Source organism: Podarcis melisellensis (genome assembly GCF_964234715.1).
Source record: "Podarcis melisellensis genome assembly, chromosome: 6".
Taxonomy (NCBI): Eukaryota; Metazoa; Chordata; class Lepidosauria; order Squamata; family Lacertidae; genus Podarcis; species Podarcis melisellensis.
The window spans coordinates 3,347,410-3,361,154 of record NC_138538.1 but is presented as its reverse complement, the minus strand read 5'-3'; the positions used below and the strand labels follow the sequence as shown (position 1 = coordinate 3,361,154).

Here is a 13,745-nt window from a genome sequence, read left to right as displayed (position 1 = left end):
AGGCAAGCAGGCATGCGGATTCTCCCCAAATTGGCATGCCAGGATTAAATGAATTGGTTCTGGTGACAACCTTAAACAAACTGGACGTTCCTGAAAGAACAGTCTGAGTTGTGCAGAATATGGTTAGAAGGTGTGAACGTTGGGAGTTCATCTTGCTACAGTGCCTGAAATCACAGACACACCTTGTGCATACCTTCCCACATACCAATGAAAACAGAAAAATCACCTATGCACCAAAAAAACCCCACTCTGCCCACACACCAGTTGCCTTAGAGGACTGAGCTTACAATAGGCAACTGAGTTTTACCTGCACAGATTTAATTATGCATTTTACATTTGTATCCTGCCTTTCCTCCAAGCAACTTAAGGCAGCAAATGTGGTTTTCTTCCTATTTCATCTTCATAATGACCAAGAGGCGGCTTGGTATGTTCCAGTTTGGAACCCACTGCATGAAAAATGCACCATCAAGACCATGGGTGCCAATCTGTCTTGCATTCCTAGTCCAATCCTCTAAACCCAGCCTTTCCTCAAGCTGGCACCCTCCACATGACAGCTCCCATTATAGATACAGGGGTGGGGTTACTGTTTTTATTTGCTACTATGGTATGTATCTTTGTGTTTTTATACTGTAAACCGCCCTGTGGTCTTCGGATGAAGGACAGTGTGGAAATTTAATTCTTGCTGACTGAGGATGTTGGGAGCTGTCATCCAAAGGTTGTTCTAACCCCTACACCACACTAGTAGCGGCCATGGGCACACTGTTAACATCAGAACTGACCACTGTTCCCTCACCTTCACTTTCCAGTTGCTAGATCTAGGCTTGATCCATCCTCTCAGGCTTTTTAAGCCTGCCGGATAGCTTGCTTTACTGCTCCAATGCCCATGTACTCCTACAGCCCATCCATGACAACAGTCCATTTCCTGTTACATACCAAAATCCAGCCTTGGGCACCAAAGGGATCCCACCTCCCTCATCTTACTAAGAAGGCCAAAAATGCTTCATGCGACGTCCGCAAAGGCAATGGAGAAAGACCAGGAAAGCACTGGGGACCCCTTGCTGTCTACCTTACACACACGTCCCAATGTGCCTCTGTTTATCTACAAAATTTCCAGAGTAACTTTCATCTCCTGAAGACTGATCAAATAATTAAGGCATTGTCCCACCCGCTTTGAAGTGTGCTGCTCCTCAAGCCCTCTCCAAAGATACTTTCCAAGACATAAAATGCTGAGCGACTCTGGGGAATGCGCACGAACACACGGAGCCTGCTCCCTGCCAGGGGCAGGCCTGCCAGAACATGCAAGCCTCTCTGTGGGTCTTTCTCGCAAGCTACGCCCTTTCCACAACAGCATTGTTTGAAAGGGCCAGGCAAAGGCTGCTCCCCAGGCCCCAAGAGAGCGCTAATCCCATGCTAACAAGGCTACGGCAAGAGCAGGGAGAGAACTGCACATTGGCTGAAGGCTTACAACAGGGCAGCCAGTTCAGGGCCAGTGTGAAAGGGGGGGGGGAGACAGAGCTCACCTCTCGAGCCCAGAGATTTTCCAGGCTGCAAGCACAACCAGGAAGTTAGCACAGGGCCAATCCAGCCGCTTCTACTACTGTTAGCAAAACGCCCCTCATTCAGACAGGAGGCTTGTGGGTAGGAAGGGGGCTTCTATACTGCAAAGAAATGAGCAAGTGAGTAAAGCGCACCTGTGTGCAATCTGCACGGAGACACTACTGACCTGTCTGTGAGATCACTCTCAGGGACAGAATCACAGAATTGTAGAGCTAGAAGGCACCCCAATGGCCATCTAGGCCAACCCCCTGCAAACGCATCCCTCAATAACTAAGACTCAAATCTTCTAACTGCACAGTCCTGCCATCTGTTTCTTGGTCACTCTAGACTAGAGCATGACAGCTTATTGCTACTGATTGCTACCAGAAAAATGCCTGCCATGATGACTGGAGGACTGTGGACTTGGCTGCTTACTGGAAGCTCCCAGTCATCACACAGGCCAGCCCACTCAGGGCCAGGAGGGATGGCTGCATTGCTCTCCCTACAACAGTCTTATTGATGTGACTTTTTCCCAAGGCAAGCAACCATTTATAAAATTAAGGGGTATATACTAAGACAACAGGAAGTAGGGGACCAAACCTGCTCCCCAGCACTGGTGAACTGAGTTCCTGGCAACCAAGCCCACCACTATCAATATAGTCCATCCTGAGTTTGGGTTCCTGGTCACAATGGAGAGCAACAGCAAGTGGAATAAAATGCTGGGAAATAGATGCATTTGCATCCTTCCAGGAGTGCCAAGAAGAATGCATGGACTTCATGACAAACTCATCAGGGAGAAAAAGAGAGAGACACCAGCCACATTTCCAGAGATCTGAACCCAGCTCTTCCTGCTCAAAGTCAATCCTCTGTCCACAGCATTCACCGGTTCTTAATTTGCCAAATGCCTTCTAGTCACTGCAGCCTCACTTGCAATAATTCTGCGAGGCAGGTAATGAATATTATTCCATTTTTACAGATGAGGAACAGAGGCCAAGAGCAACATGCCCAAGACCACACATGTTATTTTACTTTTCATTTAGGACTTTTCCATCAAAGATATCTCCAGTTGGTTCATGTCAGGGGTGGGGACTCAAGCTGTCTGTTCTGGATCCAGGTGCAATTATCTGATCCACTGGATCTCAGTAATTCCATGATATGTGATGGGAGTCTAACCTTATTAGTGGTTAGTATGTTAGAGAAACTGGATGACTCTCCCTCTCTCAACTTGACCTACCTCACAAGGTGGTTGTGAGGATAACATAGGTGGGGATCATATGCCACAACTTAAGCTCCTTGGAGGAAGCATGGGGCAAACATCAAAGAAAGAAAGAAAGAAAGAAAGAAAGAAAGAAAGAAAGAAAGAAAGAAAGAAAGAAAGAAAGAAAGAAAGAAAGAAAGAAAGAAAACTATTCTGCAGTACTGAAAAAGTTATCCCCATGGACGTGATGGTCCATAACCTTTCTGTGGCCACCATTATCTACTTCCCCACCTTGCACCATTCATTTCCACCAGCAGAACTATGTAACAATACCAGAATAGTGAAGGAGAATCTAGGGAGACAACAATGTTGAGATCTGAGCAGCAGGAACCAGTGGGTGTGCACCCCAGAGCAATTCTGCCCCTCCTACAAATGCTGAACAAATATTTGCCCAAACAATGCATTTGTCCTTAGACATAAAAAAGGGAAGACTCCCAGCAGGCGGTATTAGCTGAGTTGTGGGGGAGGGGAAGGGGGATCTCAGCCTCCCAGAAAGCCAGGGCCAGTGACTTTCCATCAGCGATTTAATCTAAATCCCTCCGGGGAGTTCGTTTACAAAATCAGATTACATTATCGCCTCGGTCTCCAGGATACAGCCCAATCGTCACCAGAGCGACAGGGATATGGAAATCTCCATTGGACCAAGGACTAATCTCGGGAGCTGGAGAGAACCAGGAGAAGAGGAGAGAAGAGAACAAGAGATGGGGCCAGCCACCAAGATGGCCTTAAGAGGAAGAGGAACCAGTCGGGTCAGTTTGGGCAGACACACCCCAGGTTGTGCCCCCAGGATGACTGCATTCCCAGCATTCCTGAGTAATACCCCCTCCCCACGCTCTCTCTAGTTGTCTCTCAGTTTTCTCAACACTCACCCTATCCAGCCTGCATCCAAAACTGGATTTCACTCCATGAGCCCATTAGATTTTATCCCTTGCTTGCTGTATTTACATCTGGGTAGCTGAGAGCTGCCACACACAGCCTTGAGTGGTACTTAAAAGTAAATTCCCAAGAAGTGAGCATTTTAACCCACCAGGAGCTTTGTTTAGGTTCAAACCCAAGGATGTAGACAATTCAGCAGGTGGGACCTTGAGTGAAACAGCCAGCAGCTGATTTTTAACAAGGATGTATTTTCAACTGAGCCGGCAACACCACCAGATGCAGGGAAAGGGCTCAATGGCCCCCTTGGTGTGAGCAGCCGCGGAGACTGGGTCAAGGGTCTCCCGTTATTTTGCATCACAGCTACTGGGAGTGAGCAGCTGAGAGACGTCACTGGAGGATTCTGCCAATGCGTCTGCTGCTGATCACTCTCCGAGGGGGAGAGGGCATTAAAGTGTCCTTAGCAGATGAGACACAAATAAAGAGGGCTGGGGGAGGGTATGCAAGGGGTCCAGATGGGGAGTCTGACTGAGCCTCCAGTGACCCACCCCTACTTTAACATAATGCAACCGCCCTGGAGTTAAAAGCAGCCTTGCTGTTAGCCACTTGCCCATATGCCCAGGCTCCAACTTGGTCACTAATTGCTAGGCCCATTGTTCAGACTGCCCTACTCTGCACAGGTACATGCAGGCAGCCTGGCTAGTAAAACTTGGGGGGGGGGACTAGGAAATAAGGCTGGCCTGTTTACAAGGAAAGGTAAAACTAATTTTCCACCCGTGATGAATGTCAGGAATTTGTTTTGAGTGTTCCAACAAAGCACGAGTTCCTGAGTGGTATGAGAGCTTCCTACGCCAGCACTGATTTGCAGCAGTTAACCCATGTCTCTCTACCAATTGCATATTCTGGGTGTCACAATCACTGTACAGGGTCTTCCTGTCAAGCAAAGGAAAAACACTAGGGAGTTGCCAGACACTTATGCAAGGCCACACCCAGAGCCACACTAGCTGCTGGCAAATCCCATGACCTAACCTTTTCCATAGCACATTCATGCTTGGGGCAAGCACATTGGCCATGCACCAAACTGCACTCCCTTGGAAGGTGATTATGTGTGGCAACACAAACAGTCTATTTATCCACAGTTGGGGTTAAGGGAAAAGGAAAAATACAGGTTTGAGTCTAGTCATGACCAGTTGTTGTCTCATCACCCCTTCACTGGGTACCTGTGCCCTGGAAATGCACCTTAATCATGCCAGACAGCAAGATAGGCAAGATGTCAACCAACCTCTTCCTTAACCTCAAGGCTGACCCCAGGTTCCAAAGATTAGCTTTGACCCCTAAAGATGAAGAAGGCCCAGGGTGGTACATTTTATCTGAAAGCAGCCTTCAGCCCCTGTCAGGGTATAGGTGGGGTACAAATAGATATATAATAAACTAGAAAAGAAATGGAAAGTACCTTTGAGGCTTTGATTAGTGGGCTATGAAATGCTCTAGTAAACAACAGGATTCAGAGGCAGGCCTGTGGGTGACCTGAACCAAGCCAGCCTGGACGAGAAAAGGAAAGACAGTGGCTAGTACCTATCGAACTATACAGCTGAGGAAAGAGTCCTTGGTACCATGTGTGTCCTATATACTTGGCAGTGCAGGGGAGAAAGTACAGGAAACCTAATATCCATCAGGAAGTGTGAAATAGCATGGAACAAAGATACAATATTTCAGTCCTTGGTGGCCATTTCCAGCATCTGGTTATCCAATGTTTTATTGGCACCTTGCTGGAGAAGACACTTGGCGCCGTTCCTCTACTGGTGCCCTCCACATGTTTTGGACTACAGCTTCGATTAGCTCCAGCCCATCAGCATCCTCAGGTTCTGCCTCTGATGCTGCTAGAAATATAAACTGGCCTGTTTCATACTTAAAACTACAAAGGCGCCCTTCCCACCACCACCACCCTTTGCCAACTGCTTACCCAGCCGCCATTTTCTTGGATCCACGGGTCCAGGTGGTCCGTCAGGTAAGTGGTCATCCAGCTGACAATCCGTCCCACCAGCACTCGCATCTCCTTGTCGACGCTCTCCACGCACAGGGCCCCTCCGAAGGAGAAAAATGCCACAATCCTCCCCCAGTTCACCCCGTCCCGGAAAAGTTCATTCACCACCTGCTCAAAGCTCTGGTATGCTGTGCCAGGGGTGATGTGGAGCTGGGATGTGAGGTCACTGAAAGCTCTCCGGTACCTCAGTTCAAACTCATCGCCTGCCTCTCTTAGCGTCTGCCTCACGTCCAACCTCGGGCCGTCTTCAAGATCACTGAGGATGCTCGGGTGTCCAGTAGCCCCATTTACGACCGGGCTGGTACTTTGATGCCAAGACGGACTCCCATTGGGGACGCTGTCCATCTCGTCTCTCAACTCAGTCCTGTTCTCGCTGTCCTCCTCCAGCTCATCCCAGCTGTGGCCCCTCTCTGACAGCTTGTAGGAAACAAAGTCTACCACGAGCGCCCTGTTATTGCGTGACATCTTCACACCTGAAGGTGTCTCAGTAAGTCCATGGTCCAGAATGCTAGCCAACCAGCACGTTTACCGAGCGAGGATGCTGCTCCTTTCCATCTTTCTGGCAACCAGAAGAATGCCAAGCAAGAGAGCTTCAAGGGAGAAAGAGCAGAAGGAGAGAGAGAAGGAGACGAAACTGTTAAAAGGACCAGGCTTCCACTCTGTTTTCCTGGCATGCACGTAGCAGCAGTCCCTTACTACTCAGGGAAAGTCAAATATTCATGAGCATCTCTGTGGCTCATCCTCAGACTTAGTCATATGAGCATCTGTACAGCCAGCCAACTCCCCCCCCCCCGGCCACTTCACTTTCCCACTAAAGCTGGTCCCAAATCTCATGCACAGGGATCACCCCCCAACAGATGTTTTACCGGGCTCAGGTGCTGCCTGTGAGGTCCATTCCCCCAAAATTCTGCGCAGCATGGCCAGGACACTCAGGACCCAGGTGGTCTCTCTGCCACATCTGAGATCAATCTTTGGAAGCAAAACCAGCTCTGACCGGAGTGATCCTGCAGCCTGCCAGGCTGGGAAGATGCAGGCAAAGGAGGTTCTGAAAACCCAAGAGGGCTCCCCCTGCCACCTTGATTGAGTGCTGCGGCTCTCCTGCAGCAGCGAAGCATAGAGATCCCTCCCCCTGCATCTCCACCTCCCACCATCCCCGGGATCTAAGCACTTCCTGGTGCTTTTTTTAAAGGGACAAGAACTGGATGAAGCTTCTCGGCTGTATTTGCTTGCTCCCCAACAAGGACCCAGGAATTAACGTCTCTCAATAGCCTAAAACAAAAGCAGAGAGTAAACCGGGGAGAGAAGTTTGGGGCTTTTTTAAATTAAAAAACAACTTCGGGGAAGGATTAGAAGCTGCTTTCAGGTTGATCACCTTGACTTAGATTTCAAGACCCTGAAAGGTGTGGGGACTTTGATTACACAGCTTCTCCATTTTACACTGGAAAAGCGGCTCGTTTTTCACCCCCTCCCTGCAGCCTGCTCCGGCAGCAAAGTCAAAGGCAAGAGTTTCCTTCTGCCTTCCTGAAATACTAGCTTAAGTACTCTGCACTGGCTTAAACGTTAACTGCAAAGGGTTGCAGCTGAGGAGCACAGAGGCACGGCGGACCTCAGTCGTTAGTGCAGCTCCAAAGCAGAATTCTGAGCACAAACTCCCACCACAAACAGACCCACTTATGGGAATGAGTCATGCATGAGACATATCCCCCAAATTGGAAAGCTCAGGCACGCACAAGGCAAATGACTGTGAAGAACCAGGCAGAGGGGGCGATAGCAGGCTGCAATTGTGCCCGGCATGGCAAAGGATCCAACTTAATGTTGAATTTGTATGAAACAACCGGTCGGTGGTATCCTCTCTCTCTCTCCTGCCCACCCCAACCCTATTTCCTCCTTTGCAAGAGCTGGGAGAGGCAGGGCAGTCACAGCAGCATCCCCTTCTTCCTTCCCAGAAGGCCAGCTGGGCAACAATAGCCAGGCTATCCCCTACTGGGAGATGTGTCAAAAGGAGCTTGTGCAGTACTCACCCCCTGGAGAGGGAGGACGAGCTCAGTTCTGGGAAGTCTTAGGGGAAGGAGGAACCCAGCCAGCCGCTGTGCAGTGAATGTGGCGGAGGAGGCAGCAGCAGCAGGGATAAGTTCCAGGCACTGGCCAACCCGCCTTGTCATCACCATCGCCCCGCCTCCTAAGGGCTGGCCAAACATTCAAGCCAGCCAGCCCCCATTCCCAGATTGTAGGAGGCCTGAAAACATCAAAGCTCAGCAGATTATGAAATCTCCATTCTGTTAATTGAGCCTTCATTCAGGATTTTTTTTTTTTGCGCGTGCGTGCGTGGGAGAGGGGATTTTTGTAGTTAAAACCCCAATTTTTCTACCATTCAGTCTAGCAGTATGGCACAAGCCTGTGTCTAGCACACATCTAGACTCCTTCCGCGTCCATCACAAGGAGGTTCTGGGGTCTGAAAACACCCTCTCCCCAATCTTTTATGTTCTTCTCCCGCAGTGCCATCTGAATAAAGGTTAGTCGGAAGCGAGCCCTTCTGAATCCAGCAGGAATTTAAAAGGTAAAGGTAAAGGTACCCCTGCCCGTACGGGCCAGTCTTGACAGACTCTGGGGTTGTGCGCCCATCTCACTCAAGAGGCCAGGGGCCAGCGCTGTCCGGAGACACTTCCGGGTCACGTGGCCAGTGTGACATCGCTGCTCTGGCGAGCCAGAGCCGCACACGGAAACGCCGTTTACCTTCCCGCTGGTAAGCGGTCCCTATTTATCTACTTGCACCCGGAGGTGCTTTCGAACTGCTAGGTTGGCAGGCGCTGGGACTGAGCAGCGGGAGCGCACCCCGCTGCAGGGATTCGAACCGCCGACCTTTCGATCGGCAAGTCCTAGGCGCTGAGGCTTTAACCCACAGCGCCACCTGCGTCCCTGGTAACCCTTGCTTCCTGGTAACCCTGAAAGTGCTTTCTGTAGGGTTGTACCGCATGTGGGGAAGTGCGCCAGTGGCTTCTTCAAAAGAGAGGTAACTAAATGCCATTTTCACACAACAGACTGAGGAAGAGAAACCTTCATTCTCACCTGGCTAAAGCAAGATTCCCTAACCTGGTGCGCTCCAGATGTTTTGGACTACTACTACTACAACAACAACAACTCCTATCAGTCCTTGGTCAACTTCCCCAGCCTCCTGAGCCCTGCCTTCCCAGATCCTTACAGCACACAAGCCTCTTCCACTGCTAGGCCCTATGTGGCCTTTACCCTGGACAAAGTGGGTTTTTTTATTTCCCTCCCAGCAGCTGTACTCTTTAACATTTCCGTCTCCCTCTCTCCTTTGCTGGGGAAGCTACACAGGCAGGCTGAAATAAAAGACTCCTGGAGGGCACTCAGTACCTGTGATGCAATCCTGCCAGAGCACTGTAGAGTGGTCCCATGCCTCAAGGGTGTGGAGGCACCTGTGTGCCTGTCTTCCAAGGCTTAGCCAACTGGAAATCATCCTGTCCTCCACAATGAGATCATCGAAAGTTAGAGCTGCTAACTCGAACACACACAGACCACCCTCTATCATTTTCTCAGGACCTTCAGCCAAACACCCCGCAGGCTACTGGAATTCGGCAAGATCAGCATCTTTCTTTTCTCTCTCCTCCCCAAACATGCACAGAGCAAAGGGTTTGGCTCTGGAGATGCTCACTTGCAGGATGAACTCCTTGTCTGAGAACTGTCTCATCTTGGGGAAAAGGGAAAAGAAAACCAGACTCAAAAGTTAACTGCTGGGCCTTGGGTTCCCCTTGTTCTCTATCAGAGTTCCCCGTGTGCCAGAATGACTTCTTTTCTGCAGGGGTGTGAGAAGCCAGAACATGTTTCCCAAAACTCAAATCAAGAGGTCATGGGTATATCACTTTCTCTTTTTCTTCTCTTTTCCCACCTCTCTGCTAGTTTCAATTGTGTGCTGTCTCAAAACTAGATTCAGGATTATTGTTGGCCTTGGCAACTCTTGCGCTCATGCTGCTTATCTGCACATGAGATGGATAGAAAAGTGCTAATTAGAAGCTTCATACTGTACTTTTAACTGAGTTCTGCAAGAAATCTGGACACTGGTTCCTGTATATGCATACCCCACTCTGTGTGAGGCTCAAGAGGGGGATAAGGCTATCAATGGCTACCAGTGAGCTACCTCCAGGATCAGAGACAGCATGACCCTGAATAGCTGTTGCTGGAGAATAACAGCAAGAGAGAGAGCCATTGCCCTCATGTCTTGCTTGTGGACTTCCCAGAGACATCTGGTTGGCCTCTGTGAGAACAAGGTGTTAGTAGGTATTCAGCATGATCCAGCAGTCAGGCCCTTCTTATGGTTTTAAGAGCAAAGAATGTTGCTAGAGTGAAGGCAGAGTGGATTCATTCAAGAATGATGTATAATTTATTTCTAATGCCTTTGTCATGGGTTCATCTAGCATCTCTGCTGCATCTAGTGTAAAACATGTGTGCCTCACTAGAATTTCCCTGAAAAAGGAAGAGCAGTCTCGCTGATCAAACTAGGGCCAACTTTCTGATTCTGTAGATTTTCTTCTGCTTGCTTTCCTTCAGCTCCACCCTGACTATCCCCTCTCCAACCCACAAATCTCCACATTCACCATGTGCTTCTTTTACTGCTCTTTTTAACCTTTTACTTAGAAAAGATGCCACATTTCATCTGTTTTTTTCTGCGTCCCAAGGCTGCTTTCTGGGAGAGCTGTCCAAGACCAGCTCCCTGACCACTGCACACCATTGAACCCTACTGCTGCCTCACATTTACTGAGTTCAAATGAGTCACTATATTGCACTGGCTAGAAGACAGGCAAGTAGCCTGTGGTCCTCAGGCATAATTTCCAACACCCACTTGCTCAGGTCAGACCTGTGGCCAGAATGATGTGTCACAACCTGTTCAGCAAAAACGAAAAGGGTAGCAGTCCCACCAGCTATTGGCTTCTGCATGGCCAAAGTCAGATTATTTCTGCAGCATTGCTCAAACTTGGATCCCCAGCTGTGGCTGGACTAAAACGCCCATCATCCCTGGGTCCTGCTAGATAGAAACGGTGAGATTTGTACTCCAACAACAGCTGGGGGACCCAAGTCTGAGAAACACTGCCCAACAAGTCATTTTAAATTTCTTTCTCTATAAGTTTTATAATTGCTTTCAGTATCGGGAGTATAAATGATGTTAGTTATATTAATTTTGTTGTTTCTTATACTGTGGTTGTTTGTTTGACTTTTCTATTATTTGCTTGTTTAATTGTATGTTTGCTTATTTGTTTGTTGGCCTGTTTTCCCATAAATGTATTTATTTAAAATCAATAAAGATATACTTTAAAACCATATATCTTAAAGGTAAAAAAAATAAAAAAATAAAATATAAATAAAAGAAAGAAAAACGTTGTCCGTTATTGGCTGAGACCATCAGACGACAATCCTGAGAGACCAGGACTGAAATTCCAGTCATGAAGATCAGTGGGGAGCCGTCGTTTCTCAGCCTAAACGGAGAGCCTCAAGGTCCATAAATAGCAACACCCTAGTGGTCCCGGGCCCTAAGGAAGTTAGATTGGCTTCAACCAGAGCCAGGGCCTTTTCAACACTGGCTCCGGCCTGGTGGAACACTCTGCCTCATGAGACCAGGGCCCTGCAGGATCTGATTTCTTTCCGCAGGGCCTGTAAGACAGAGTTGTTCCGCCTGGCCTTTGGCTTGGAGCCAATTTGATTCCCTCCCCCTCTTTCTTGTTTCTTTTTCCTTTCTCCTCCTGGGATGAGGCTGCATTTTAATATTTTAATGTTTCAATATTTTAATTGTTGTATTTTAATCTTGTTTTTAAGTTGTAATCATTCAACTTGTTTTTATTATTGCTTGTCAGCCGCCCTGAGCCCGGCCTTGGCTGGGGAGGGCGGGGTATAAATAAAAATTATTATTATTATTAATGTTGTTGTTTCTTATATTGTGGTTGTTTGTTTGACTTTTCTATTATTTATTTGTTTGATTGTATGTTTGTCTGTTTCCCCATAAATGTATTTATTTTAAATCAATAAAGATATACTTTAAAACCATAGATCTTAAAGGTAAAAAAATAAAAGAAAAATAAAAGAAAGACAAAAGCTGTCCGATCTTGGGTGAGACCATCAGACATTCCTGATGGGGAGACATCGTTTCTCATCCTAAACGACCTCACAGGGTTGTTGTAAGGTAGTTGGGGGTGAATCCTATATGCCCCTTCTCCGCCCCTTGGTGCAAAACTCACAAAAGGTCTCACTTCCCCCTTTGGCAGAGCGCTTCGCATCCGCCCTGACCCGTAACCGCATCCACTTCCTTCCCCCGCGCCCCTCCCCCGCTCCCCATTCATCTTTCTCCGATTCAACTAGGACAAAGCGCAGCCCCGCCCCCGTTCCAGGGCCCAGCCAATCCCAAAGAAGGGAAGGCGAAGACGCGCATGCCCGGCACGCACTGCTTCCCCATTGGACGAGCCCCCTGTCACTCCTCTCCCCTCACCGCCCTCACCTCAGAAATGCCAAGGAGCCCCGCCCCCTGCCCCGGTTCCCTTTACCGGCCTCCGTCCCCGGTTACCTCAGGGAAGAAGCGGCCGGCAGGACCCGCCGAGAGGAAGGCGCCGAGAGGGTTCGGCCGCTCCGGCGCCGGCGGAGCTTCCTTGCCACCCGACGAGGCGGCGGCTTTTTCGGCGGTTCTGCCTCGCTCCTTGACCGGCCGGGCGAAAAGAACTGGGCATGCGCGAGCAACCGCTACTTACTACTCGAAGCCGCCTTGCGCATGCGCGGCTCGAAGCCGCGGCGGAGGGGGGGAGGAATGGTCTGGAGTGCGCATGCGGAGGAATGTGACGCGAGCGGGGAGGGGGATGCGCTCTCACAAGGGGTTAATGCGCCTGCGCGAAGAGTGGCGCGCCAGGCAAAGGAAAGGCGTTGGCGCCCTCTCTTGGCCGAAGACCGGCATCGCGTGGGAAAAGAGGTCGGAGGTGCTGATATTGCAACGACTGCGCTCTGCATAGAGAGAGGCGCTTGGAAGAGTGACGTTGACGTGGTTTTCTGCAGGGTTTACAATGAGTAAAATAGCATCTTAAAAAGCAGAGACATCACCTTGCCGACAAAGGTCCGTATAGTTAAAGTATGTGGACCGAGAACTCCCAGAAGTGTAAGCTGGATTTCGAAGGGGCAGAGACCAAATTGCAAACATGCGCTGGATTGTGGAGAAAGCTAGAGAGTTCCAGAAAGACATCTACTTTTGCTTCATTGACTATGCAAAAGCCTTTGACTGTGTCGACCACAGCAAACTATGGCAAGCTCTTAAAGAAATGGGAGTGCCTGATCACCTCATCTGTCTCCTGAGAAATCTCTGTGTGGGACAAGAAGCTACAGAACGGGATATGGAACAACTGATTGGTTCAAAATTGGGAAAGGAGTACGACAAGGCTGTATATTGTCTCCCTGCTTATTTAACTAATATGCAGAATTCATCATGCGAAAGGCTGGACTGGATGAATCCCAAGCCGGAATTAAGATTGCCAAAAGAAATATCAACAACCTCAGATATGCAGATTACAGAACCTTGATGGCAGAAAGTGAGGAGGAATTAAAGAATCTCTTAATGAGGATGAAAGAGGAGAGCACAAAATATGGTCTGAAGCTCAACATCAAAAAAACCAAGATCATGGCCACTGGTCCCATCACCTGGCAAATAGAAGGAGAAGAAATGGAGGCAGTGAGAGATTTTACTTTCTTGGGCTCCATGATCACTGCAGATGGTGACAGCAGTCACGAAATTAAGTGACGCCTGCTTTTGGGGAGGAAAGAAATGACAAACCTAGACAGCATCTTAAAAAGTAGAGACATCACCTTGCTGACAAAGGTCCATATAGTCAAAGCTATGGTTTTCCCAGTAGTGATGTATGGAAGTGAGAGCTGGACCATAAAGAAGAATTGATGCTTTTTGACGACAGAGGATGAGATGGCGGGACAGTGTTCTCGAAGCTACCAGCATGAGTTTGACCAAAACTGCAGGAGGCAGTGGAAGACAGGGGT

The 13,745-nt window shown here is 48.8% G+C and overlaps 1 protein-coding gene across 3 annotated transcripts in view; it reads right to left on the bottom strand.

Moving 5' to 3' along the window:
• Nucleotides 1-12,439, bottom strand: part of BCL2L1 (BCL2 like 1) — a 47,912-nt gene extending 35,473 nt beyond the window's left edge. Inside the window, exons 1-2 of one of the 3 annotated variants that reach the window (XM_081917330.1) lie at nucleotides 12,280-12,439; nucleotides 5,631-6,301 (exon numbers count right to left, since the gene is read on the bottom strand). In XM_081917330.1, coding sequence (XP_081773456.1) covers nucleotides 5,631-6,176 — 546 coding nt within the window. In that variant the 5' untranslated portion in view covers nucleotides 6,177-6,301; nucleotides 12,280-12,439. Of the gene's footprint in view, nucleotides 1-5,630; nucleotides 6,302-6,577; nucleotides 6,780-7,732; nucleotides 7,885-12,279 lie in introns of those variants that run through there. The other 2 variants (XM_081917329.1, XM_081917331.1) reach the window with 2 other exon arrangements.
• Between the last annotated feature and the right edge of the window lie 1,306 nt (nucleotides 12,440-13,745).